Here is a 26,903-nt window from a genome sequence, read left to right on the forward strand (position 1 = left end):
CTTACATTTTCCAGTCAGCAGCGTTTCGGACAACACGCCCTCTTCAGTGGAGGTACAGGACGGGTGCGCCTGTGGATTTTCGGCAGCACATTTCCTGTGATTTTTTTTACATTTTGGTTCCCATTTTCCCCCTCTTTATTCAATTGGAAGGAATTGCTTCGTTTATCGGGTAAGCAGCAACGTGAGGGCACATTTAATATATTCGCCTCTCACTTCGAGTCAACCAGAATTGAGCCCAGTGTCGGAACTGCTGCAATCGTAGCAGGGAATTAATTGATCGAGCGGATTGCGGTTATTTTGTGTCTAATGAATTAAATTATAAAACGCGCAAAATGCATCTAGAAAGTCACGGTAGTGTTAGTTCAGGGTGTTGGGATAGGACGCTGACATTTCGGTGATTTATGGTTACTGGACTTTTGTCGTTGGTAATCATTTTGATATTATGGTTTCTTGGTAGTTTAAGTTAACAAACAAAATATGTTTAATCCTTGCGTGGGTTTATAGTTCACGTTTATTCGTGATAACCGTGTACAGTTTTATACTTCTACGCGACGGAAATAAGTTTGATCAACCATCAAAATAGTTTTCTCAAAAAGTGTGTTTTTAATTTATATCTACTACCTGTATTTACATTTTACTAAAGGACCGATACCTTTTGTGTTTAAAGTCAAAACTTTGACTCGAAGGGTGCTTTTGTGTAGAATTATAAACAAAGAGCCACGCATTCTTCAGCCGTTGTGGTTTCAGGAGGAAGACGAGGTGGAGCCTGTGTGTGAAATTCGAACCGGGTGTGTTGAGCAACTAAGCCGGCAGCTGTGAGAAAGGGAAAGAAATCTGAGTATACAGCAACGAATCCGTCACCTTTCTGTTGGTTTGTCAAGTTCTGCTGAACTAGTCATTATATTTAAATGAATCACGAGTGATCGCTTACATAAGAAAACATTTTCTAATTGTTGCGTGGATGTGTGTGTGTGATCGCCATCGCTCGTGCCCGTGTTTGATTGTTTCAAAATGTATTTGAAATTATTTTCAATTGGCTATACATCTGATTCAAAATTGTCCAATTTCATCCATTTTTCACTACTAACCAAGGGCGTAGTTTTGGCATTGCCGCAGGGGACGTGTCCCCACCAATATCGAAGAATGATTGTTTTGTCAATGTTTTAATATCACTTATAAATGTCCCCTTTAATTTGTAGCAAATGTAGTGTTTTTTTTTCCTTCCAATTCTATGAGGTTACTTTAAATATGCGCTGTGTTCCCACCAATGCTAAGAGCAGACCTACGCTCTTGCTCCTGATTTTTTTAAATTCCTTATTGTTCAACAATGGGTAGGGTTACTGTCCTTATTAGATACTACAGTTCAATATTTCAATAGAATTAAATGTACTGAAACACATTCTAAAGACCTTCTGTTATTTACTATCTTGTCAAAAAGGCTTGTTTATAAATAGTTTTTGAGCATACAAAGTAAAATCTTTCATACATAATATTTTGGTTATATTTTACAAATAAGATTACATCTGTTCATTTGGCTGCATTCCAGTCATCCTCGTACCTGTCAACCTCAGCCAATTGCTCCCCTTATTAATGATTCCAAATACCCTTATTAAACGATAGTAATCATTACAACAACGTCTCATGGAAAGACAAACTACATACAATCAAAACAAAGATAATTTCTGTAAACATGTTTATTAATTTCTGTAAACACGTTTAGTTACTAAAATAACAGCACAAACAATTATTTTAGAACCTTATTTCTTCCCCCACTTGACATTTTCGTGTTGTTCATTATACATAGCAGTGCAGAATTTTGCAGACTTCATCTTCATTCGCAATCTACGATGACGTTGTCGTCTGCTACCGGTGACGGACACGATCTGGATCAGAGCTAAAATGGGTGGGACGAGAACAGTCTTTTTGGGTTTGTTCCCCATACATAAACTGTTTAACAGAATTTTGGAATGATCAAAAAAACAAATACTTTGAAACCGTATGGGGTACAACATTTACATTTTTCTGAGCCAAATTTAAAAGACTGACGTGTGGCCTGCCGTTATTTACTTTATCAGTAGACACCCCTTGTTTTTGTTTATGTTTTTAGACCAAGTTATTTTTATAATATTTACTGATGTTTTGGTAATGTTCTACAAATATTGCATCTGCACAGTTTGATGCATTCTTGGGGCCATTCCTCATTCTTCACCAATGCCTCCGCCTTAATTTTCAGAGACTGCAGCCATTGAGCTCATTGTGTAGTAAGATGCCAGCCAGCGTTGAGGCTGCTGACCCTGCACATTGCTTTACGCACCCAACTGGTAGTCTTGTAGACGATTTATCACTCTCCTTATTCAACACATCTACAACACAGCTATTGTTTTCAACATTCTATTTACTGCACTCTTGGATTAAGATAATTGGTGTGCCATCTCATGCCACAGATCTGTGTGAGATCTGTATCCTTTCAAGACCAAAATAAATTAGACTGATATGTTCCCAACATTTTTGATTGGATGGGCATTTGGTACCCCCTTTAACTGATGTACAATTCTAAGCAGTTGATAAATTGCTCATTTTAATTGGGATAAGATACAGAAGTGATCATTGATTTTGGCAGAAAATGCAAGCCTTTGAACACTAAGTGACTACATTGGTCTCTTCCCTATCCTAATTTGCGTTTTTCAATTATGTTAAACTGTATGCATGCCAATTTACAGAAAATTATGCAGTTTGTCCGCATTGTGACGATAAATACGGGTGTTTTATGGCTTCTAGCCGTGACCAGCCACCAAATTGCCGACCTCTTGGCTTCAAAGAAACCACAATTCACTTTTTGTTTTAGCGTAAAGTGTGTACTGCGTTAAATGGGTTTATTGTTGTGTTCATGAAAATTCAGGTTAACGCTGCCATATCTTGTCTATATTGAAGACGAGACATTGTTTTTTAGTGTTTTAAAATATTTCAAAGCAGATGCAAAAATTAACCCCTGTGAATGGTGTGGTTTTATTGTCACAAGTCACATATTGATCCTATTAAAGGTGGGGGGTTTTGGGGAGTGAGTTCAAGCTTTTTAAGATTTGGAGGATAGTGTGTTACCACTGAATTTGAGTTGTGTGGTGTGAATCACGAATTACAGTTTGTAAGATGAAACAAAATAACAGCCTGTTCTAATTTTCCAGCTGAAATTAGGTTCTGTGAATAAATGAAGAGAAGTAATTACTGTTTTTATGTGGTTTTAGTGCCTTATTTACGTAGTGGAATACCTGTGACAACAGTGCAATAGAGTTCATGTGCCATGAACAGTGGAGAATTGAATAATTGAATAACGATAAAAAATGCTGTATGTTTCAACAGGTTGACTTTAATAGTCTATTTATGCAATCTCTCTTTAGTCATTTGTCACAATTGTGGTTTACAATGTTTAGTTTCATGGTGAAGTTAAAACTGCTGGCTCTCAGCTCATCCAATCAAATACTTTGTTATCCAGTACTCTTAAGTTGCCTCAATGATAATTTTTTTGGTGAAAAGTTTACACATTTGTAATTTATAAAATTTAAAGTACAAATGCATTTCAACAATTTGTTTGATCTTTATAATTGTTGAATAGTAGCGCACAGACAAAAGGACTATAAGAAAATTACAATATTGTTATAACATTTCTGTAATGAACGTTTCTTACATTTTCGGATAATGACAAGTCAACAGAAATATTGCAAGTCTTCTTGCTTTAATGTCTCTGCTTATGGCAAAACTCAAGTAACTTATCTCAAAATATTAGAATATCATGAAAAAGTATACTAGTAGGATATTAGCCATAATCAGCAATATTAAAATACTACTAGTAATTAATAAATTAGTAATGAATCCAGAATGCATCACACTTATTTTCTGTAATGCAATTTCAAAAAACATAACTATCACAATATTCCAGTTTTCCGATACCTTCCTGTATGTCTCCGTCCCTGACATGAAAGATATCGTCTTGCATTTATTATATTCTTGATTTGAGTCATTATAGCGCACTTCCAATTTGAATGTGAAATAATGGCAGTACTTTTCCAGGAAAAAGTACAGAAAATTGTGGTCGTCTGAATATTTGGCTGAAAGATACACTTGGCAGGCATGTGGGTGACCTCTAGCAAGTGATACAGTAGAAGTAACAAATAGCTACCTGCTAAGATTTAGAGTTCTCCTCAAATAGCAAACCCCACAGCACTTTTCTGTCACCTGGGAAATGTATGACTTTTAAAGTCCTGTATTGTCAACTGGATGCCCGTCGAAAAGTTTTTGTTTGACTTTTGGCTCTTGTCCTGTAAGAGTGGGTCACTATTCCTCTTTGGCTTACAGCCAACTCTCAGAACCGGATCACAGATGAATCAATAAAATCGGTTGGAGTTGCTGTGCCACATGTTACTCTTGGTATTAGTGCATACATAGCAGTTTAAAACACTGCTGCAGTGTTTTTTTGTTGTTTTTCCTGCAAATTGTACTTCCTGCTTCAATTGCGGTAGAGGAATGTACACGCCCCCCGCCCGTGGTTATTTTCCTTCACAAAGTCAGCCACTTTCCACCAATCTTTCCCTAAGTACTATCTAACTACCACATTTAATGTAGGGTTTCTATGCAAAATGCAATTTGTTAAGGCGGATTTCAAATAGACACGAATAAATCTAAAGGTTAAAATGGCACCACTTTTTTTTCACAGAGACCAGGACAGTGTGCATGTTGCGCTTTTTTAAAGTAAAGTGACAGGTCACTAAGGCCGATGCTTTACTGTGCGTTGCAGATCCGGTACCTGTGACGGCCGTGGTTTGAGGAAAGAACATGGCTTCCCAGGGTGAGTTGAAACCTTTCGCTGATGTGTCTCCCTTGCACATGCAGATAAACAATACTCAAGGTTGGACAGGTGCTTGACATCTTTGAAAATTCTTAAATTTGAATGTTTTTCAACAATGGAAAATTGCTTGAATTTCGGAAGAGAGCTTGTAAATGACCTGAAAACTTCGCCATATTTCTCAAGTCTTCTTAAAAATGACACACTGTTCACTGGTAGTTTCGCTTTGCCATTGCATTCCTTCCCTTGTGAATAACAGAAGCTGGCATTAGTTTGTACGGCATTGATGGCGCCCCCTACGGATCGCATTACCCAGTGGTAAATTGTAATGGAAAGAACTTTCTTCTAATGAAAATGTACGCTAAATATTACTGTAATTTTTACACAACACCTGTATGGGGAGAGATGTTTTGAAAACAAATTTGTGTTTTACTCGAGATCTAAAAATCCTATGTCTTGATAGATGCACGCGCAAGACTCAATATCAAATATACATGATACAGTGCATTTGTGGCTCTGCAAAACACATGATTCAGACTGGATTTTATTATTAGAGAAATTGGAAGATTGGCTTTGAAAGTCCTTAACAAGTGCTTGCATTGTGCCATGAGAAGGGTGTACGAACCACACACGCTTTGTTTTTAATTTGCTTATTAATCAAATGAAGACTGTTTAAAGTATTTTGATTACCACATTTGTATTTGGAAAATGCTCAGTAAACGTCGGTCATAAATCCTAAAATGGCATTTCAATTGCTCTGGGATTGTATTTAAGAGGATTGAAATGGATTATCCAAATGTACCATTTTATCTCTGAAATTCTGCTCTGCCAAATTGATCAGGACCTTGTTTTTTTTACTACGCCTATTTTCCTTCAGCTGATTTGATGGAGTTGGATATGGCCATGGAGCCTGACCGAAAGGCAGCAGTCAGCCACTGGCAACAACAGTCGTACCTGGATTCAGGCATCCATTCAGGAGCAACAACAACAGCTCCTTCCCTCAGTGGAAAAGGGAATCCTGAAGATGATGACCTTGAAAATAACCATGTCATGTACGAATGGGAACAGGGCTTCAACCAGAATTTTTCCCAGGATCAAGTCCAAGGTGAGTCAAGCAGCTACATTTAGCTAAATACTGTATTTTTCGCACCACGGACCATAAGCCCCCAAGACTAGTGTTTTGTCATTTATTTGTAATATACAAGGTAGACTGAAAGGCGCCTGGACTTAAAACTACACTAAAGTTACAGTATTTATTCGTGAATAACTTTTGCCGCAAAACATTGTGTTCAACACGGATCAAACCTGGGTTGCGGCAGTGAGCGCGCCGAAACATGACACTAATGATGCTGATGTCAAACGACAAGGCATTCAATTTTATCGTTACACTATTTCTACCCGCGGTGGCCAAAACGAATGTTCGAGAATGGAGAAAACAGATAGTCGTCCTGAAAGATATAAACAAATGCAAAAAAGCACGACGAGGGAAACAACTCTTTGGTGTATGTGATAATGATGCGAATTTTCTGTGAATTTATAGCTTTCAGGGCGACTTTGTTTCCTGCATTCTCCAAATTTTGCTACTTGCACCAAAAAATAATGTGATAATGAGATAGAATCTAATGCTTTTTCGCATGTCCTTTGTGTATTACTGGTCTAGTGTCGACGCTCTCACTGCCATGACCCAAGTTCGATTCCTGTTGCCTACAAATACCATAAATACTGAACGCATTTTGAATCTCATCCACCACCTTTTGCAGTATATAAGGTGCATCAGATTATAAGGCACACTTTAAAATTTCTGGCCAATTTAATAATAATAATAATAATTTCCTTTGTATTGTCATTTGGGGTTTTTATGTGCACTTTCTGGTCTTGAAAATGCGTTAACGAGTCTTGGCAAGATGCATTTTGAATTTTAAAAAAAAAAAAACATGTTTTCAGACTTGGATGGTCAGTATGCCATGACTCGTGCCCAGCGGGTACGTGCAGCTATGTTTCCGGAGACTCTTGAGGAAGGCATGCAGATTCCTTCCACACAATATGACACAGCGAATCCTACCAATGTCCAAAGACTAGCAGAACCCTCACAAATGCTCAAACATGCTGTGGTCAATCTGATCAACTATCAAGACGATGCAGAGCTTGCAACCCGCGCCATACCAGAGCTCACCAAATTACTTAATGACGAGGACCAGGTAGGCGTTGTGAAGGATGCGTCCTGCTGTTTAACGTTGATGCCAACAATGAACAATGGTTCTTATTTTTCTCCACGCAGGTTGTCGTAAACAAAGCCGCGGTCATGGTGCACCAGCTATCGAAAAAGGAAGCCTCCCGTCACGCAATCATGCGCTCCCCCCAGATGGTTTCTGCCATAGTCAGGACAATGCAGAACACAAATGATGTGGAGACTGCACGCTGCACCGCTGGAACTCTCCACAACTTGTCACATCACAGAGAGGGACTGCTGGCTATATTCAAGTCAGGAGGAATCCCCGCCCTAGTCAAAATGCTTGGGTAGGTCTGAAGTATACCATAGATCTGGGACAACAAGCCTCTACTTTTTTTCTTCATTTTGAACTCTGTCTTACATTACGATGCGGCTGGTTTTTTTTTTTGTTTTTTTGTCACGCGGAGTGTTGGGTCGTTAGGATGTCGATGGGACGCGTGCGTGACACTTCCTGTGGGTCTCTCCAGTTCTGGTACCTGTCGGGGCCCTGGTGTGGTGCTGCCCGTCTGGCGTTTGGGCAAAAATTTACACATTGTGCCATGATAAAGACACTCGTTTGCACACTGAATCGGCAGCTAACACTCTTAATAAACTGGCACAGTAGTCAATATTAATTAGATTGGCCTTGACTTATATGCGGGCGTGGGACAAAGCTATTCTCAAAACAAAACTCACCTATGCCCTTGCAATTAAAAGCCTGTAAACATGCAGAGCCATGCAACTTATCTTAAGCCCTAGCGTCCCTTGCACACATGACAAAGTCAGAGGAGACCAAGAGAGTAATTATCAGGTATTTTCCTGCCAATACTGTGACGTTGTATTAGGCTGTTTAGTCTGATACCCGTCCTTACTTGGTATCTAGTGCTGGCATGAATTATTTTTTTATGTAGTTGTAGCAATACTTGTTCTCCTTTCTATTAATTTGTCATGTAGGCAAGGGATGGGAGTGTTTAAGATCAGTTCCATAGGTCTGCATGTCTACAGGCTGTTGAGTGTTCGGGATTCTGAATATTAGTACAGTACATTAAGATTTGGATTTGTTGTACTCCTGCGCTGGTTCATTGAGATTGACAGCTGCACGTCCACAGTCCGCAAACAAGTGTTTTAGTTGTGGCACAGAGTGTTACTTTTCTGTATTCGATATTTCCCTCCTGATTATTTTTAAAATGTAAGATTTGGACGTGAATGAGTTAAATCTTAAGGCTGTTTAGGCTTGGGTCTTAAAATCCAGTGCGCCTTGATTGTCTCTCTCAGATTTGCGCGTGCGGCTTTTAATTTGGTGCACTCTGTAGTCCAGAATCTACGGTGTGCAGTTGAGTGCGGTATGCAAAACGATTGCGCGTAATTGTTGCTGGCTAAAAGTGCTGGCTAAGTATGCTTATTTGCATGTATCTCAGTTTGCAAAATTGTATTTATCGCCGATGTACACAGGGGAGGGTTTTGAGAGTTATAGAAAATCACCATGTGCTGACAGCATCTGAATAATCAACAGTATTGACTGTAGTAAGAACTGTTACAGTATGGGTTTGTCGGATAAGGGGCTACCGCAAAATTAATTGGCAATTTGCGCCTCTGAAACAGAAGGCCGTGTGAGAGAAGCCATTGCAATTCCAGTTCCTATTATCCAGTTGTATTTTAATCCAATAATCCCTTTTCTGCTTTGCAGCTCACCAGTGGACTCAGTTCTATTTTATGCCATCACCACACTACACAACCTCCTCTTGCATCAGGAAGGAGCCAAAATGGCCGTTCGGTTGGCTGGTGGACTTCAGAAAATGGTGGCTCTGCTCAATAAAACAAATGTCAAGTTCCTCGCCATCACCACAGATTGTCTCCAAATCTTGGCCTATGGAAACCAGGAAAGCAAGGTGAGCTTTAATCATTTTTAGCTGTGGTCTCATGCAAAATAGTAAGGTTAAATTGGGGTGTGCTTTTTTTTTTCTAGTTAATTATCCTGGCCAGTGGGGGTCCCCAAGCTCTGGTGAACATCATGAGGACCTACACTTATGAGAAATTGCTATGGACCACAAGTAGAGTACTCAAAGTCCTGTCAGTCTGCTCTAGTAATAAACCTGCCATCGTAGAAGCTGGTATGTTTGCCCACAAGCCACCCACACGTTTCACATTCAGCGGTTGCAGTAAAATATCCCGATTTCTTTATTTCATTGTTTTTCAATTTGGTTGATCTATTTGTCATTTTGTTCAGGGGGCATGCAGGCACTTGGACTCCACCTGACAGACTCAAGCCAGAGGCTGGTGCAGAACTGTCTCTGGACTCTCAGGAATTTATCAGACGCTGCCACAAAACAGGTAAAGGCCCAGTCAACAACAATTCAATATTTTATGATTTGTTGATGCCGAACTGACCAAGCTACTGATCCACAGTAATCCCTCGTTTTTTCGTGTAGGTGTTCCAAAAAACTTCAGTGGCGAAATAGTGACATTTCTTTATTTATTTAGATATCAGTTACATATAATATAGGTCTGTAATAAAATAACAACCTATAGATCGACAAAAATACACAACAGAGAATTGGTCTTCATTGTCATTATACAATAGTACAACAAATTGGCTTCTCCTTTTATATGTAAGAAAGCGATGTAGTGCGTGGCCGGCTAGCTGCACCCTGTTGTGATCAGCATTTCTTTATGCTCTTCTGACTTTCCTTTGAGCCTGATTTAATCGATTAACTTCTTTTCAATGTTAAACACTAGCTGTCGTCGTGCTCCAGTTTTTTTGGGTGGACAGGTTGACTTGTGCGCCCACCCAGCTGTTTGACTGACCACCAGCCTATTATAGTTGCTCAGAGAGAGTCATGCCCACTCAAAACTCACACAAACAGACCTCCGCAACCTGCCCCGTGATGGTATTTGCTGTGTGTTGTCTGCTGCAAAACGCAACGCGCGATGAAAATCCGCTAAGTATCAAAACTGTGCAAAGTAAACTGCGATACAGCTGGGGATTACTGTATTTTAAATACTGTCCAACTGCGCTTGAATTCTACCTGTCATGTTAACTGGAATTATTTGTTTTTAATTCTTAGGAGGGGATGGAGGGTCTGTTGGGGACCTTGGTGCAACTCCTTGGTAGTGATGACATCAATGTGGTGACCTGTGCTGCCGGTATCTTGTCGAACCTTACTTGCAACAACTACAAGAACAAGATGATGGTCTGCCAGGTTAGGACTCAAACTGTAACAAATTGAATCTCTGGTTGAATCAACGACAAACAGAAATCCTCTGAGTCTTGGATGTATTGAAGCCTTTCTTCATCCTACTGTTTTCTTTCTATTCTGGTCAAGGTGGGCGGTATTGAGGCTCTGGTTCGCACTGTGCTCCGTGCTGGAGACAGGGAGGACATCACAGAACCAGCCATTTGTGCCCTCCGTCACCTCACATCACGACATCAAGATGCGGAGATGGCCCAAAATGCCGTACGACTGCATTATGGGCTCCCGGTTGTCGTCAAATTGTTGCATCCGCCATCACATTGGCCACTCATTAAGGTATGACCAAGCAGAAATGTGACCTATCAAGTTTATGATATCAGGGATTCTCTTTATAATTTTGTAAGACCCTGGTGGATGGACTGTTTAGGGGGATTTGGGATCATGCTCCTTTGTAAAAAAAAAAGTTTATTTTTTTTTTACATTTTTAACTTGAGTCATAAATACACATTGTTATGAAATTCAATGAATGACTCTGCAAACAAGTCTGACCCACGAAGCATGGTAAACGAGACAGGGTTTAAGGAGACAGGACCAAGATTCCTTCTGACTCGAAGTAAGATCGGGCGTAAAAATCCAGCATGACCCGGCCCGCAGGTATAAAAGCCTGTACCAGCCCCAACCTGGACGATAAACTTGATTTGAGGGAAAGTGTGTGTTTCTGTGTTGTAGTGTACCACTTCGGCACCAAAGTGCCTTGGTTTGCTGAAGCGAGTGCGCTGCTGAAATGCTTCAGGTTTACTTTGGGCTCGGTCCCTCAAATCAAGTGTGGATTTCTGTGCCAAAAGGCACACTTCACCTCTGATTCAGCTTGAGAATCACACCTCAGAAGTAAAAGTACAGTTACATCAGAATAATGACACTCAATCATAAGTAAAAAGTAGTCATTCAAATAATAACTTGAGTAGAAGATGCTTCATTAGGAAAGAGAGAATCCCTGCCTCGCCCGACTTAATGATTAACATTTAATGCCCAAACCCGTTGCGAAATTTGAGCCGGGTTTGGGTCCGGACCCAAGATCTTACCTCTGCTTCTGACTGACAGAGATAAATAGCACAAATACACACCAAGGTTTTTGTGATCGTTTTATGTAATAAAAAATCCAAAACCACTTTTTAACTTCTGTATATTTAAAAGTATGATTGTACTTTTTCAAAATACACATTTATGAGACTGGCAGGGCCAATTAAACTCTGGCGGGTTGACAGAATCTTCCTATGTATGGGAAGCACTGGGTATTATAGTGTGTTACATGCAAGTGCTACTACCCCTTCAGGCGACAGTTGGTCTGATCCGTAACCTGGCGCTTTGCCCCGCAAACCACACACCTCTGAGGGAGCAAGGAGCCATCCCCAGACTGGTTCAGCTGCTGGTTAGAGCACACCAAGACACACAGAGGCGCACCAGTATGGGGGGCACGCAGCAGCAGTTTGTGGTAAGAGCATGCCAGCCTCTTAAACAAACTCGATATACTGGCCCCTCGATTAAAGTTCTTGATAAAACGTGTTTTTAGGAAGGAGTTCGCATGGAGGAGATTGTGGAAGGTTGCACAGGAGCCCTTCATATTCTGGCTAGAGATGTCCACAACAGAATAGTCATCCGAGGACTTAACACTGTTCCACTCTTTGTCCAGGTACACTGTCACGTCATGGTTTTTTTCCTGACTCTGCGTCAGGTCTTGATAGTGATTAGAGCATTACATTTGTGTGCAGCTGTTGTATTCTCCAATTGAGAACATTCAGCGCGTAGCAGCTGGGGTCCTTTGCGAGCTGGCCCAGGATAAAGAGGCTGCTGAGGCCATTGAGGCAGAAGGAGCCACTGCGCCGCTCACCGAACTCCTGCACAGTCGCAACGAAGGAGTTGGTATGTTCCAATGATTGCTTTCCAGTTGCAGAAGCCTACATCATGTCACTTTTATTTGAGTTGCATTGGTAGAATCTTAAGATGAAATGCTGTATGAGAGACTGATGGAAGAAATCGGAGCCACGAAAGTGCTGAAATGTCTTTTCTTGCACACATGAAAAAAGAGCCAATGTCAGGGGCTTTCTTAGCCATTGGATGACAAAAACACTTTGAGCTGACCTAACCTACTTTATTTATTTTATATTATTATTTTATATTTATTTTATATATTTTACTTTAACAAAATAAAAACTTTAGATCTACAAATAAAATTACAGAACACAGAATTACAGTTGAATGAATGGTCTTTTTTGTCAATATACAGTAGGGCAACGAAAATTGGGGCTTCTCCTTTTCTGTATAAGAAAGCCATAGAGCGTCTGGCTAGCTGCACGCTTGTATCAGAGCAAGTTGAGCAAGGTCTCCGTGATGATTAAAATAAAAGTCACAAATGTAGCGGTTTCCCATAAGTTGTACCTCTGGGTCATCCGTTTTATTGCTAATGGATCTGGTGTTGGTGAGATACAGGCTCAGCAGGGTGGTTATTTAGCCTAGCCACAGCAGTAGGCCGTAGCTGCAGCACCACTTATGCTTTATCTCTCAACGCTGACTTTGTCTCCTCCCTGGCCCGATAACAATCAATCAATCATCGGGTGGTGATCAGTAGCTGTGCTTCAGAGTTGGTTTTAGGAAGGGTGGAAACTGGCTTGTGCGCCCACCCACCGCAGCTGAAAGCATACACCAGCCTATCCCCGTCGCGCACACAGGCACGACGATCCAACATACTCAGCCACACACACACATAGCTCTCCGCCACCGCCCGGATGATGGCATATGCTCTGGGTTGCCTGCTGCAGAAGAGCACAATGAAATTTCATGTATCAGAACCGATAAAGGCAAACTGCAATACAGCGAGGGATTGCTGCCTATGAAAACATGTGGGTGGTTGTGTTATGAAGGAAATGTGAAAAACAAAACATGTGAGTCTCATTATGTCATTGCTAGTGAGCAAAAGTCATGTGCGTTCACTAATTTCCATGTAATCACAATGCTGCAATGTGCATTTAAACAATCGGAGCATGAAGCTGCCGAGTGCAAAACTCATCTGTTGCTCCACATCTTTTCTCAGCCACATACGCAGCAGCAGTTCTGTTCCGTATGTCGGAGGACAAACCTCAAGACTACAAGAAACGCCTGTCAGTGGAACTCACAAGTTCGCTCTTTAGAACTGAGCCTATGGCCTGGAACGAAGTATGAAGCCGTCCTAATCTTTAACAACCGCGTTTGTGTGAAAAATGGTCTATGTAACTGTTGTCTACCTACAGACTGCAGAGCTTGGTTTGGACATCGGGGCTCCAGGAGAACCGCTGGCTTACAGGCAGGACGGTAGGTCACTTCTTTTCTATTTAAAAGTTTCTGTCCCGCTGTCCGATTGTCACAAAGGTCCTGAGAAGAAGTTCAATTTGATGGGTTCAACCAGACATATGAGTCACAAAAAATGAATTAGAACAGAACAGAGGCATGATCGGGGTAAAACCCAGTTTAGGCAAATTGTTAGAACAGTGGTACTTGATCCACTGAGTTGGTGTGCACTTGTTGTGTTACTTTGTTGTGTTTATAGGTCATACTACTGTGAGCGCTAAGTCCACATGTGTCAAACACATTTTCACAGAGTGCCACATCAGCGTTATGGCTCTTCTCAAAGAGCCTGGTGTAACTTATTAATGGAACTAAATTGAATTGGTACGTGAGATAAATGTAACCACTCCTTCTGGTAAAGTAACTTGGAATTTAATAAATATTTAAGTCACCAACATTACATTTGCATTGAAAAAATGTAGCTACACATATATAATATGTTATAATACCATGACAAAAGAGCTACAAAAACTTGCGAAATGTCTTTTTAGAGCAAATGTTTAGCCCAATATGATAAAAAAAAAACAAGTGAATTTCTAGACATTGCACCAGGAAACTTGGGCTTTAAGTCATTTTCGTATCATCGTATTTACTATATTACTATATGTTTTATTCAATTACCATTTAAATGCGTTTTTAGTGTTCACATAAATATGTGTTATTCAGGGTATACTTAGATGCTTAAGGAAGGCTGGGAACAAATTAATTGGTTTTCAGTTATTTCGTATCGGAAAAAGTTGCTCAAGATACGAGCAATTCTAAAAACATGCATGATTTGGGAACAAATTAATCTCGTATATATGTATCACAAAATGTTCTTTGAGACTTTTGGGATCCATTATCTCTTAACTCCACTCATTGACATTGATATGCAAATACTGGTGTCTACTGACGCTGACCTGCCTCTGCGGATATTGTAGTCGACAGGCATCTAGTCTAATGTAGTTTTGGGTCAAAGCACTCTTTTGACCTGTTTGTTTTTAGAGGCTCCAGACATTCTAAGCTCTAGCAGGCCACATAAAATGATTTTTCGGGCCACGGGTTTGACACATGTGGCTTAGTCCATTAAGATGATTCAGGTGTGGGCAAACTAAGGCCTGGGGTGCTGGAGTCATTTCAACCCAGACCGCCAGACGTAATGATAAAAATATAATGATGACATACATGTTACTACTGATAAAACGTGTCATTGTTTTCATTGCGCTCATGGCCATCATTCAAATAGCTGGGTTATTTTTTTCTGTACTAGCTAGTTTTTATTCTTTATCATTTATAATCTATATTTAGTTCCATTCCAAAACCTTTTTAAAATGGCCTGATTTCATTTTCTGTGTTTAATGCAAATGATTAAATTTTGTACTTAAAAGGGGAGATTTTGTATTAACGTGTTTAAACATTTTATATTGCGCTCTTTTTTTACCTTAAAATAACTCCGTTTGTTTTTGTGTGTTAAACACAAGGTTTTACATTTGCTGTGGTAAGATTGATCAGTCAAAAAATACTGCTGACCATAATCCAGAAACATGGATGCAACGGAATTTGAACCCAGGTCGTGGCAGTGAGAGTGCCGCATCTTAACCACTATATCCCCGGTGCTATAGGTGACATATGAAAAGGCACTTATTTTTACCTCATTATCACACTATTTTTATTCACAGTGCCAAAGACAAATGTTATAGAATGGAGGTAATGGAAAATCTTCCTGAATGACAACAATAAGCGTTAAAAAAAGAACAGGGAGGAAACAACTTTTTAGTGTCTGATGATGAATCGGACTTTGAAAATTTATTATACTTCAATTTTATTTTAGTAGTGTTTTCATTGTTTATGTTGTCAATAAATGCTTTTAATCATGGCCACACCTCTTTAACATTTGTCACTTACAATGCTTAGTTTGAGCTGAGAAAAAGTGAATAAAACATTTTATGCCAATTTTTAATCACAAATTGGGTGTGCGGTATACGTGAGTCCATATTATAAAGGAATAAGTATGTGACTTTGCTTAATTTACATTCAATTCAAGTTTTTATTTATAAATAAATGTATTTATTTAAAAAAAATAAGTGTTTCAAAACCAATTGGATGAAATGGCCCCTTAACAAAAAACATACATTGTCGTATGTCTGCATGTAAATGTTCGATCTATCTATCTACCTTGGTCATATCCCTCAAGAGGGGTGACCGACAGCAAGACGAACACATACATTAACAAAGAAAATAAAAGGGAAAAAATAGCAAAAAACACAAACAAAAATTTTGGGACCATTGCCAACCCAATTGCCCAAACACCCAAATAAGTTAAGCACCTTGCCATTCAAGTTAGTCATTCTTTCGTCCCTCCGGATGAAATGGGACACCAGAAAGCGGCCATGTCACTCGGGTCTGGGTGACACAACACACTCTTGTATGTAAATGTAAAGAAGAAAAATTGGATAGGCTAATGCTAGCAGGAGGGAGGAGAAAACGGGCAACAAAAACACCATCTGGAAAATAGGCACTGCTTGGAAAGTTCAGCAAGTCCAGAAGTGACCAACAGATACACGCAGGCAGGAGTTCAGGAACATCAAGAACAAACAATGATCAAACAGCTTTTGCTGTCCGCACAGTCTTATAAAACCAAGATCCCGATCAAGGCCAGGTGCAGGTGATGAGGAACAGGTGTAGAAGGTCTTCCAGTTCAGCGGCCCAAAGTTTTCCAATGCTTTAAAAACTATTTGGAATAAATATTAAATGACACACTGATGGTTGAATTCCCTTTTGCTTTTAATTTGAAAATAGGTTTATATAAGGCTTTCTAATTTTGAGTCGCTAAACCCTGAGCATATACAAACAGTAAACACATAAATCAGCCATATTTTCCCGTCTTTGCCTGGTCCCCATGCAAATGTTTTTAACTTAATGTGCCCTGTGACTCAAAGTTTCCCCACACATCTGTTCTAACGATTGTTCTGTTTCTTCCGCTCTCTACTCCTCTCCCCACCAGACCCAAGCTACCGTTCCTTCCACTCGGCAGGTTACGGCGCCGACACAATGGGCATGGAGCCCATGATGGATCATGATCTGGGTGGGAGCCACCACCCCGGTCAGGATTACCCTCCTGTTGAGGGGCTTCCTGACTTGGGACACTCCCAGGAGTTGATTGAAGGCCTCCCGCCTGGTGACTCCAACCAACTGGCCTGGTTTGACACAGACTTGTAAATACCAAGACCAATATTACTCAACACTTCCTACTAGGTAAGATGGCTACTGACCTACTTGGGTGTGTGGGTTGGCATTACATGAAAAATAACTTTGTTTTTCCCTTGGAATTTTGAGACCCTGGTGTTTTAGGAAATGATGCCCGTGAGAAAATGTGCATTTTGATTCAAACTCATCGATCCGGTGCAACTTTTGAGCAAAATCAAGAAGCCAGATCAATTATTAATGTTTGCCCTTGTATACTGTTGAATCAAAAATACTAATCATAAATACCCTTAAAGCATGGTTAACAAGACAAAAGTTTGTTACTTATTAGACCTAGTGTTGTTCCGATGCACCGACATGAGTTTTAAATTTAATTAAATGTAATACTCATATGTAAATTACAGTATTAAATATCAGTTCCGCTGCATTTGTGATTGCTACTATGACACGATGTCAGTTCTTATTCGATGGGGTGTGCAATGCCGGGGGTTTTTGTATGGATCGGATCCAAGAAAATACTTGGTAGTATCAATCAATACTGATACTTTTTGCGTATAAATGTCATGATCCTTCAATGATTGGACCCGCCCCCATCAGTTTATAATTACGATAAACACAGCACAAGGATTTTAGGAACTTAAAATGTTTCATTTTTTTTTTATTAACCCCTTAAGGTTCCGGCGCCTCGCCAGCGGGCCGTCAGACTGTTGATAAACAAATTCGTGTCTTCACAATGTCACCAGTCACTGAATTACGTCATGCCTCATGCCACATGTCATTGCATAGCTTAAACTCTTGGGATTTCAAAATGTACTCATCACAGAAACAAAACAAATCAGTCTGAACCAAGATACCGTAAAACTGTAAAGCCCTTATAACTTACCCAAAAGTGCTGTAATATTCCACTCGTTAAAACGATAATTCGCTAACATTGTCTGGTTACATTTCGAGAGTCCAGTGAATCCAACCGGATAAAATATTTACTTCAAAACACACAATAAGCTTTGGTCACGATTCGATGGTATCACAATACTAAGCTACCAATTTCATTTATGTAACGATTCTTGAGGATTGCGATTCTACATAATAGATGATTGAGATTTAATTATTTTATTAAAAAAAAACAATCAACTTCAATCATGCACTTTTGGGACAATAAATCATGAATAATGTTCAAACAATGCACATTAGTCCATGTCAGTCAGTCTGTGAGCTGACATTTATTTCAACTGAGACAATGGGAACATGTATACAGTGCTACATGTTTACAGCAACAAAATGTCATGAGCTGAAATGGCAGCGTAACGCAAACGGGTCTGCAGACAGTTTTGGTCATGTCTTCTCGGGGACTGTATAAAAACCAAAATATGTCCGTACTTTGGATTTAAAATTTATGAGTGTGCCGGCTTTAGTTTTTCGTTGCTCGCTTTCTTACACCTTTTGCCTTCTCTGTTTGCTTCCTAAGGCTGTCAAAATTAGGAATTTCTGGAAACGATTAATTGTCACACAATCAATCAAGTTTGACAAATATATTGTAGAAAACAAATCTCCTCTTCATAATATGCTATGATGATATCGGTTTAATATTAATACTGAACACCTTAATAAAGAAGAGCTACGTATAGATCAAGAAATCAAGTCAAGAATTAATCAAGAATCATTATTAAGTTGACATTTTCTTTTATCCAAACAAATGCCACAGTGCACAATTTCAGCCTATTGGGTTAAAACATTTAGACCACTGAGGTGTATGCAGACCTGTTCTGAAAATAGCTCACCTGTCCAGACTTCATCTGGATTATTGTGATTTTCTAGTTAACTGATTTTTCCCGTGGTTTACTGAGTCCATTTCACCTTGCTTAACAATTAACATGGTAATAACATGTTATTTAAGAAATGCTATCAAACTAGATGCCCTTAACTAATTAGTCACAAAAAGTAGCTCTCAACTTGAAAAGGTTGGAGACCCCTGAAAGAATAATGCACAGGTCGCAAGGTCTTTGATTCAAGTTCAGTAATTAGGTGCAAAACTGAAGAAAAAAACTCTTGATTTCAACACACACTTCTAAAGTGAATGCAGCAGCAGAGCAGATAAATGTCTCCTTTCTTTGTATCAAGTTCTTAGTTAAAAAAAAAAAAGACGTGTTTGCTCCTTTTACTGGCACCTTCAGTATTTTGGGAGTTACCAAAATACTAAAGTGGTACGGGGTTTTGAAAAGTTGCACCGCCATAACAGAGAATCAATGTTGTTTGCTTCTGCGTGTGCGTCTCTAAGCCTTGACGTAATTTTCGACATTTCAGTCATGGGTGGTCACAAAGGAAAAGACGGCATTCGCAAATGTGAACATTATTCCCAGCAGCCCTACTGCTTTCCCCACATATTTCGTACCAGATATGACCTCACAAAAATCAACTCTTGCGAGAAACGTCCATTTAAAAAAAATAAAAATTACGAGATGTGTATATATATTTATCCATACGTCAAACATTTACAATTTTTTCACTGTCTAAAAATAGGCCAAAGTAAAAAAAAATACATGGTTGTAAAGGTTTTAGGGCTGTAAACTGCCATCTCCGAATGGCCGCTTCTTTGAAATGCTTTGACATAGCTTTAGACAACGGGTAAAACACAATGTTTGGTCTTTCAGATTGTGATCAAAATTGACTTGGGACCAGGTAAGGCTTCAAGTTATTGTCCCAGCTGTTTTCCAGCTAAGTTGGCCATGCGAAACCATTTTCTTTCTGTTCCAACTTAGATGACTCAATGTAAGTAGCATTAGCAGTGATTATTTCAGTTTGGGACAAAATCTGAGAGCGTTTACAGAAGAGACAAAAAGTGTCAATTTTCTTCAAGTGCTTCAAGAACAGCATTCAATTTACCTTGGCTACATCTTTGATTGGGATTTTAGGTGAATTTTGTCGGAATGTTAAGGGGTTAAAATAACTACATTGAAATGAACAATACACAGATTTAGTGGAAATATTTCTATTATAACTGTTTTAGAACAAAAGCGAAAAGTGTCTAACCACTGAAAATACAACTAGTGTATAACTATGTCAACTAGAAAACTAAAATACTTTCCTTTGCACATTATTTTGCAAATAATGTCAGTAATGCAAATAGTGTCAATTCTCCCTCATTGGCTCTGCCATAGCGACAAGAGATTTACAAAATTTTGTTCAGGAACAGCTGCATGTTTACACTTGTTGGTTGCAGCTAACTACTTTCTGCATAGAGAGCTTTTCTCACGGTCCGTGTCCGTTTTTTTGCTCTTAGCGAACTTACTAACTGCGTAATTGCAGCGCAACGTTTTTACGCTTTTTTAAAAACTTCCAGCAGTGCAACAAGGCGCTGGGCAGGTTTTGTTGCTTGAAACGCTTGTCGCAATTTTTTTTTTTTCCGGTCGCTAATATTTGAAAAATGTTTAAATTTAGGAGAAAGGCGATGATCGTCAATGTCACATTTTGCCCAGCTGTGTAAATCATAGTGCAAGCTGGGCCCGGCAAACGCAACCGAATGTCGGCTTTTCAAGATATTCGGAGATGCAGAGCACGAAAAACACACCATGGTGTGTGATCATTTATATAATGAGAAATGTATAAGTTCTTTTGATTAACTTCACACTTATACATTTTTAAAAATATTACATTTGGTAATAATCCAAGTTAATGAGACCCTGGCGGCTCGCTAGAATCTCCCTATGGAATGGGAAACACTGCTGCTGTATGCTCACACAGCATGTTATTGCCAACATGTATGATGCTTAAACAGTGTTTGTGGTCGCACCCGATACAACATGCGCACTCATGTCCCAATATCTCTTCTTTGCAGCTGTATTCTGTGTTTCGGATAAACTTGCATCTTGATTCTCCCTCACGGAGGAGGCGGGATTTAAGAAAGTGCCTGACGATGACCCATCCTGTCTAAGAAGCTCCATCGGGACAAATATGATAGACAGTTTGCTTCTGAAATTGAACCCAGAAGATGCTTGGTTAACTTGAAATCGTGATAACACACGTGGATTTGTATCAGTTTGCTTTTGAAATATTATTTCTATGTTTTTCCCCATTTGTATTCGTTGATTTTAAGTTTTCCTCCTGTAGCCTGTAATGGCACATTATTTTAGCTTGCCTTTTTTTTTTGTTTGATTATTCCAATCGAAAAACTGTTTCTTTTTTTTAACTTTCTTGTAGTGTTTGTGTTCATTTTGGTAATACTGCTCCATCCAAGTAAAGTATATGACCACATTTTAAATGGTGTCCAAAACACTGAGTAAATCAGTTGCATTGTAATATTGTGTAGCTTTTGTATAAAACTTTGAAAGTCCTGGTCCAAATATCGAGCTATTTTCGTGCTTTAAAGGTTGACACAGTTGTGTCTCTGCTGTTCCAAAGGGGGGTTAGCTAACTTGGCTAACGGTGGGCTGTTACTCAAATGGGTGGGGGGCTAGTCTAGTGTAAGAAGATGATTGCTTTAGCCTGCTGTGTTATGAAACAATAAAATGGACTCATGATTGAATCTGGCTTGCTTCTTTTGTTCTAAAAGGCATTTTGTCTGTCACTCTTATGGAATAGGAAATCGGTAAGTGAAAATTGTGCTTCACCATTGGGGACTTAACAGGTTTTAAACTCATGGCCCGAGTGCCAGATATCACCAGAGGCGTGTTCAGGAGAGTGATCAGACATGTAGTCTCTTGATAATCGCTTGCCGCGCACTGCTGAACGTTTTGTAATCGCTCATTGCCTTACTGATCCAAAATGGCCGACGACAGTACAATGGATTTCGTTCTACAGCTTGCTTTGAGCGAGTTGGCTGATATGAGCGACAGTTCGCATATTGACACAATTAAGGTTATCCTAAACGCAGTGGAAGGGTCATACCTGTCTTGCATTGTTCACAAACATTACCAGGCAATGTAAGACGATATATTACATCGCCAACAGCACTCGTCAGGGTGAGATCCTCCATCTTCTGCACTGTCGACGCCATATTGGAAATCAAAGTAAGCGGTCTTTCTCCCGTGATTACTCGGGCACGCGAGCGCTCAATAATCACTGGCCGTTCAGAAGCTAGCGATAGCAATCACTCACTCTCCTGAACACGCCTCAGCCACATTTTTTCTGGTCTCAGACGATGCGGAGAGAAGCACATGATAAAAATGAGCCGCATTGCATCAAACATCTTGCAGTTTTGAATCTGTTCACAGGCTGTAGCCAAAGTAGTACTCAATGCGCCAACGGTAGCTGTAGAGAATATTAAGGAAATCGATGTCAATGTTGTTTTACTTCAAATAAGAGCCACAGATGCGCTGTTAGAGGCAATACAAAAGGTCATAAACGGGGGTGGGGTGGAGAACCTGGGAGTCTTTTACAAAGTTTAAATTCAATAAAAATGTGAAATCTAACGGCAAAGTTTCCATGTACAGGAAAATACATTTTTAGATTTTCTTTTTAAAGCTATTTTGTCACTGTCCAGTCTTCATGATCTACCCTGAGTAGAAACTCAGTGGTTTTGCTAATTTAACAAAGGTACAATTGATAAACACTGCAAGAGATCATATCTTAGTGAAGGAAACAAAGTGAGGGGATAAAATCAGATCTTACATCTTCTGAACTTGAGACAAACATGCTAAGAATAGAAGTGTCCTTATTGTCATTGATAATAACGTGAATGTTGTTTGCAACGAGATTGGAAAAGGCACTCGAGGTTGAACAAAACATGTTCCCTATGTTCAGCACTCCTAGCAGCCGATTTGAGCATTACACCGAGTAATGCAGATGATCGCAAATTTAATGCAAATCAAACCTTTCAAAGCAATTTAGTTAGTGTTCCAAAATATTGAGGACATCAATTTACAGAAAAAAGAAAATGGCCTCTTTACTTGGCTTTCATTGCTTGGTAGAGCTATCTCGGAGTAAATAGTGACTGTATAAATATTAATTGGGGTTTCATTATTTTCTTTATTGCTTCCATTTTTAAAGATAATCGAGTGTTATCCGGGCCAACAACACCCAGAAATACAAAAGTCCCTTTCCTATTACAAAAGTCAATTCCATTGAAGTTGGGAAAAAGTTTAAAATGTCAGTAAAATTAGAATAGAATGACTTGCAAACCTTTTCTAACCCATATTTAAATGAATACACCACAAAGACAAGATTATCCATGTTCAAACTCATAAACTTTATTTCCATGAGCAAATAATGATAAACTTAGAATTTTATAATTGCAACAAGTGCCAAAGTAGTTGGGAAAGGGGCTTCTTCACCATTGTGTTACATCACCTTTCCTTTTAATAACACTCAATAAACGTTTAGGAAGTGAGGAGACTAGTTGTTGAATCGTTGATAGTGGAATCCTTTCCCATTCTTGCTTTATGTACAGCTTCAGCTGTTCAACAGTCCGGGGTCTCCTTTGTCTTATTCTGCGCTTTATAATGCGCCACACATTTTCAATGGGAGACAGGTCAGGACTGCAGGCAGGCCAGTCAAGCACCCGCACCCTCTTACTACGAAGCCACGCTGTCGTGAGACGTGCAGTGTGTGGCTTGGCATTATCCTGCTGGAAGAAGCAAGGGCGCCCATGGTAAAGATTCTGTTTGGATGGCAACATACTTTGTTCCAAAACCTGAATGTACTTTTCTGCATTAATGGTGCCTTCACAGATGTGCAGGTTACCCATTCCTTGGCCACTCATGCACCCCCATACCATCACAGATGCTGGCTTTTGCACTTTGCGTGCATAACAGTCTGGGTGGTTCTGTTCTTCTTTGGACCGGAGGACACGACGTCCACAATTTCCAAACACAATTTGGAAAACTGACTCATCAGACCACAGAACACTTTTCCACTTTGTATCAGTCCATTTTAGATGGGCTCGGGCCCAGAGAACCCTGCGGCGTTTCTGGATGTTGTTGATGAATGGCTTACGCTTTGCAACATAAAGTTTTAACCCACACTTACGGATATAGCGTCGAACTGTATTGACTGACAGTGGTTTTCCAAAGTGTTCCTGAGCCCATGTGGTGATGTCCTTTACACATTGATGTCGGTTCTTAATGCAGTACCGCTTGAGGGCTCGGAGGTCACGGGCATTCAATAATGGTTTACGGCCATGCCGTTTACGCACAGTGATTTCTCCAGATTCCCTGAACCTTTTCACAATATTATGGACTGTAGATGATGATATCCCTAAATTCCTTGCAATTGTACTTTGAGGAATGTTGTTTTTAAACTGTTCAACAATTTGCTCACGCAGTTGTTCACAAAGAGGTGAACCTCGCCCCATCCTTGCATGTGAATGACTTAGCTTGTTCGGGTCTCCCTTTTTTATACCCAGTAACAACTCTCACCTGTTGCTAATTCATCTGTTCACCTGCAAATAGTTGGTTGATTTCCATTCATCCACTTTCTGAGTAGTTATTGACACCTGTCCCAACTATTTTGGCACGTGTTGCTGTCATCAAATTACAGAGTTGATGATTTTCTCCCAAAACAATAAAGTTTATGAGTGAAGACAATAAATATGTTGTCTTTGCTGTGCATTCATTTAAATATGGGTTGAAAAGAATTTGCAATTTACTTGGATCAATTTTTATTTGCAATTAACACACTTTCCCAACTTCATTGGAATTGAGTTTTGTACCTCATGCCTAAAAAAATGAGATTGTGTCCTGTTGTACATGAAATATACATTACAATATGAGCTTTGGGCACAGAAAATAGGATAATTTTCAGTGATGTCTAGATTTGCTTGTTTTACAACAATGTGGCTTTGTTATAAACAAAGTTGAGTACTAAACTTACCTGGTTACGTTGACGGTGGCTGTAAGTCGGCCCAAGGGAGACATTAAACATGTACCGACGCTCCCCTACTAACGACCGATATGAACATTTTTTTTCGGGATGTCAAAAAATATCTGGACATTTCTGTAAGTTAGATTTAGTATTGTGTGCACCTTTTTTCAGAGTACAGGACAGCACTGTGGTGCCTCTTTCCACCGCTACCAGCATGTGGTAGTGCTGTGAGAGGTCACCCAGCATGCACCCGAATAAGAAACCTAATCCCTCTTCCTAGTTCATACTATACCCTATCTCTAGGACACTAAGAACTTTGACATTTTTATTATTTAATATCTCGTGCATCCTTTCAATATGGTTGGTTTACAGTGTAAAGAAGAGGCGAGCTGTTTCTTTTGAAATGAAAGTGGAATAAGAAATCTTGATGCGGTTGAGAAAATGGTTGGATCGCTTTTTTTCGGCCACTCTCTTGAAGCTCATCTTCCAAAAGTACGTTACCTTTATAGAGCACATTATTTTATGAAATATTTGTCAGTGAAAATGTTTAAATCTAAGCTTAAAACACACTTATATTCTATAACATATGAATAACCTATATTTTTTGTTGACAATATCTGTGTATTATTTGTTATTGCAACATCCATTGCAGCCTGGTCATCCTGGAAGGGGGATTACCACATGTGCGGTCCCTTCTCAAGGTTTCTTCATTTTCCTCATGTTGAGGTTTTTGAGTTTTTCCTTGCCCTTATGTATTGTATTTTCCGCACTATAAGGCGCACCGGGTTATAGGGCGCACCCCCAAAAAATAGTTTTTGGTCCTATATCTTCCATACATAAGGCGCACCGGATTATAAGGCGCTACAATGGGAACGTCGACAAAACAGTCAGATAGTTCAGTCAAACTTATTACCCGCTTAACAGTCCGAAAGCTTGCAAAGAAGCAAATACGTGTCTCAGACATATACGGAAACAGTGTCTGTACGATGTCACTCAAATGCATCGTTCCAAATATCATTCGGAAGGTTAAAGTCTTGGGATTCAAGAAATGCCAACCATTCCTTAGTTTCCATTTTCTTTTTCGCTCGCAACCTTGCTGTGCATATGACAATAAACACTTGGAATTGAGTTTAATTTAAAAATAGACTCATCACAGAAACATCGAGATCAGTCTGAAACAAGATACTCGGGAAATGTATATCCGTAGTAGCTCACCGAAGTAGTTGCGTTCAATAATAATGTGCAACCGTGGTCCTCTTATATACGTGAGTGTAGTAAATCCAGGAGAGTAAAATATTTACAAATATAGAATAATAATACATGTTTTCTCGATGCCGTAGTTCAAGCAAACTTGCTATTCACATTCATCTTTTTCGGCCAATTGCAGGCTTTGTTTTGCCCCTTTAGCCTATGCGAGCCTGTAAATGATAAAAAGGATCCGCCCCCTTTACCACCGAATAAGTTTAGCCAATAGTGATCGATTCAAATGATGATTGACACATTGGCTGGGAAATGAAACGCCGGCATATGTATCCCAGCATACACCGCGGACCACATCGCCTACGAGAAAAAATCTAGTCGGCGGCTGCTTGCCTTTGTTGCGAGACCTTGCGACTTAATATTGATCCATATATAAGGCGCACTGTATCATAAGGCGCATGGTCAGCTTTTGAAAAAAATAAAGGCTTTTAGGTGCGCCTTATAGTGCGGAAAATACGGTAGGTTTTAGATCAGGAGATGGTGTAATAATAGTCTGAAATAATTGATCAAAGCGGCACTGCCACGAGCGGCTGCCTTTTCCAGCAGCTGCCCTATTGTTTTATTGTCTGCTCCTATCTTCGGTGTTTTTTCTTCCCGTTTTGACAACTACACTATGGATTACTTCTATCCTATGGACATGGGTTTTAACGCACAAGAAATGCGTGTATTCAAGGAATTTAAACTCCTTGCCCTGAAAAATTCTCGTGCCGGCGTGATGAAGGGGCCTATCGTGGAAGGAAAGCCGGAGCTAGCGAAGCGGCTAGCGGCGTTATAAGTCTTCGGTACCATCCGTAATCATGGTAAATGCGAACTCACGACCAAATAAGATCATCGAGTGCTGGTGGAAAACATCGAAGCGCACAGGCAGCGCAGTTGCTGTGTTTTGCGGAAACGTGGCTCACGTTTAGCATTCCGGACGCTAACGTGTAGCCACCCGGAGCTACCCGGAGCAATCCGGCTTCAACGCCGCTAAACAGAGACACGAAAGCCGGGGGGAATCGGAGAGGAGGCGGACTTGCTAACACGAGGTGGTGTATCCCTGGATTTTCGC

The 26,903-nt window shown here is 39.8% G+C and overlaps 1 protein-coding gene across 1 annotated transcript; it reads left to right on the forward strand.

Annotated features, from left to right (window-relative positions):
* LOC148371934 (catenin beta-1) lies at positions 1-21,317 on the forward strand. Its single transcript, XM_088326558.1, has 17 exons — positions 1-169; positions 4,790-4,840; positions 5,715-5,942; positions 6,782-7,035; positions 7,116-7,354; positions 8,734-8,935; positions 9,013-9,157; positions 9,274-9,377; positions 10,112-10,246; positions 10,370-10,573; positions 11,571-11,729; positions 11,808-11,927; positions 12,007-12,157; positions 13,326-13,447; positions 13,522-13,582; positions 16,599-16,849; positions 20,631-21,317. Exons 2-16 carry the CDS (start codon positions 4,828-4,830, stop codon positions 16,811-16,813), a joined length of 2,352 nt encoding a protein of 783 aa, XP_088182684.1. The 5' UTR covers positions 1-169; positions 4,790-4,827; the 3' UTR covers positions 16,814-16,849; positions 20,631-21,317.
* The last annotated feature ends 5,586 nt before the right edge of the window (positions 21,318-26,903 follow it).

This window comes from Urocampus carinirostris, chromosome 2, assembly GCF_059441175.1.
Source record: "Urocampus carinirostris isolate Australia breed hairy pipefish chromosome 2, RoL_Ucar_1.0, whole genome shotgun sequence".
NCBI classification, from domain to species: domain Eukaryota; kingdom Metazoa; phylum Chordata; class Actinopteri; order Syngnathiformes; family Syngnathidae; genus Urocampus; species Urocampus carinirostris.

Bases quoted from the DNA above. Each gene is read 5' to 3' on its own strand.
- LOC148371934 (XM_088326558.1), top strand. The intron at 8,936-9,012 runs GTGAGCTTTAAT...TTTTTTTTCTAG, and splicing joins ATGGAAACCAGGAAAGCAAG to TTAATTATCCTGGCCAGTGG. The intron at 13,448-13,521 runs GTATGAAGCCGT...GTCTACCTACAG, and splicing joins AGCCTATGGCCTGGAACGAA to ACTGCAGAGCTTGGTTTGGA.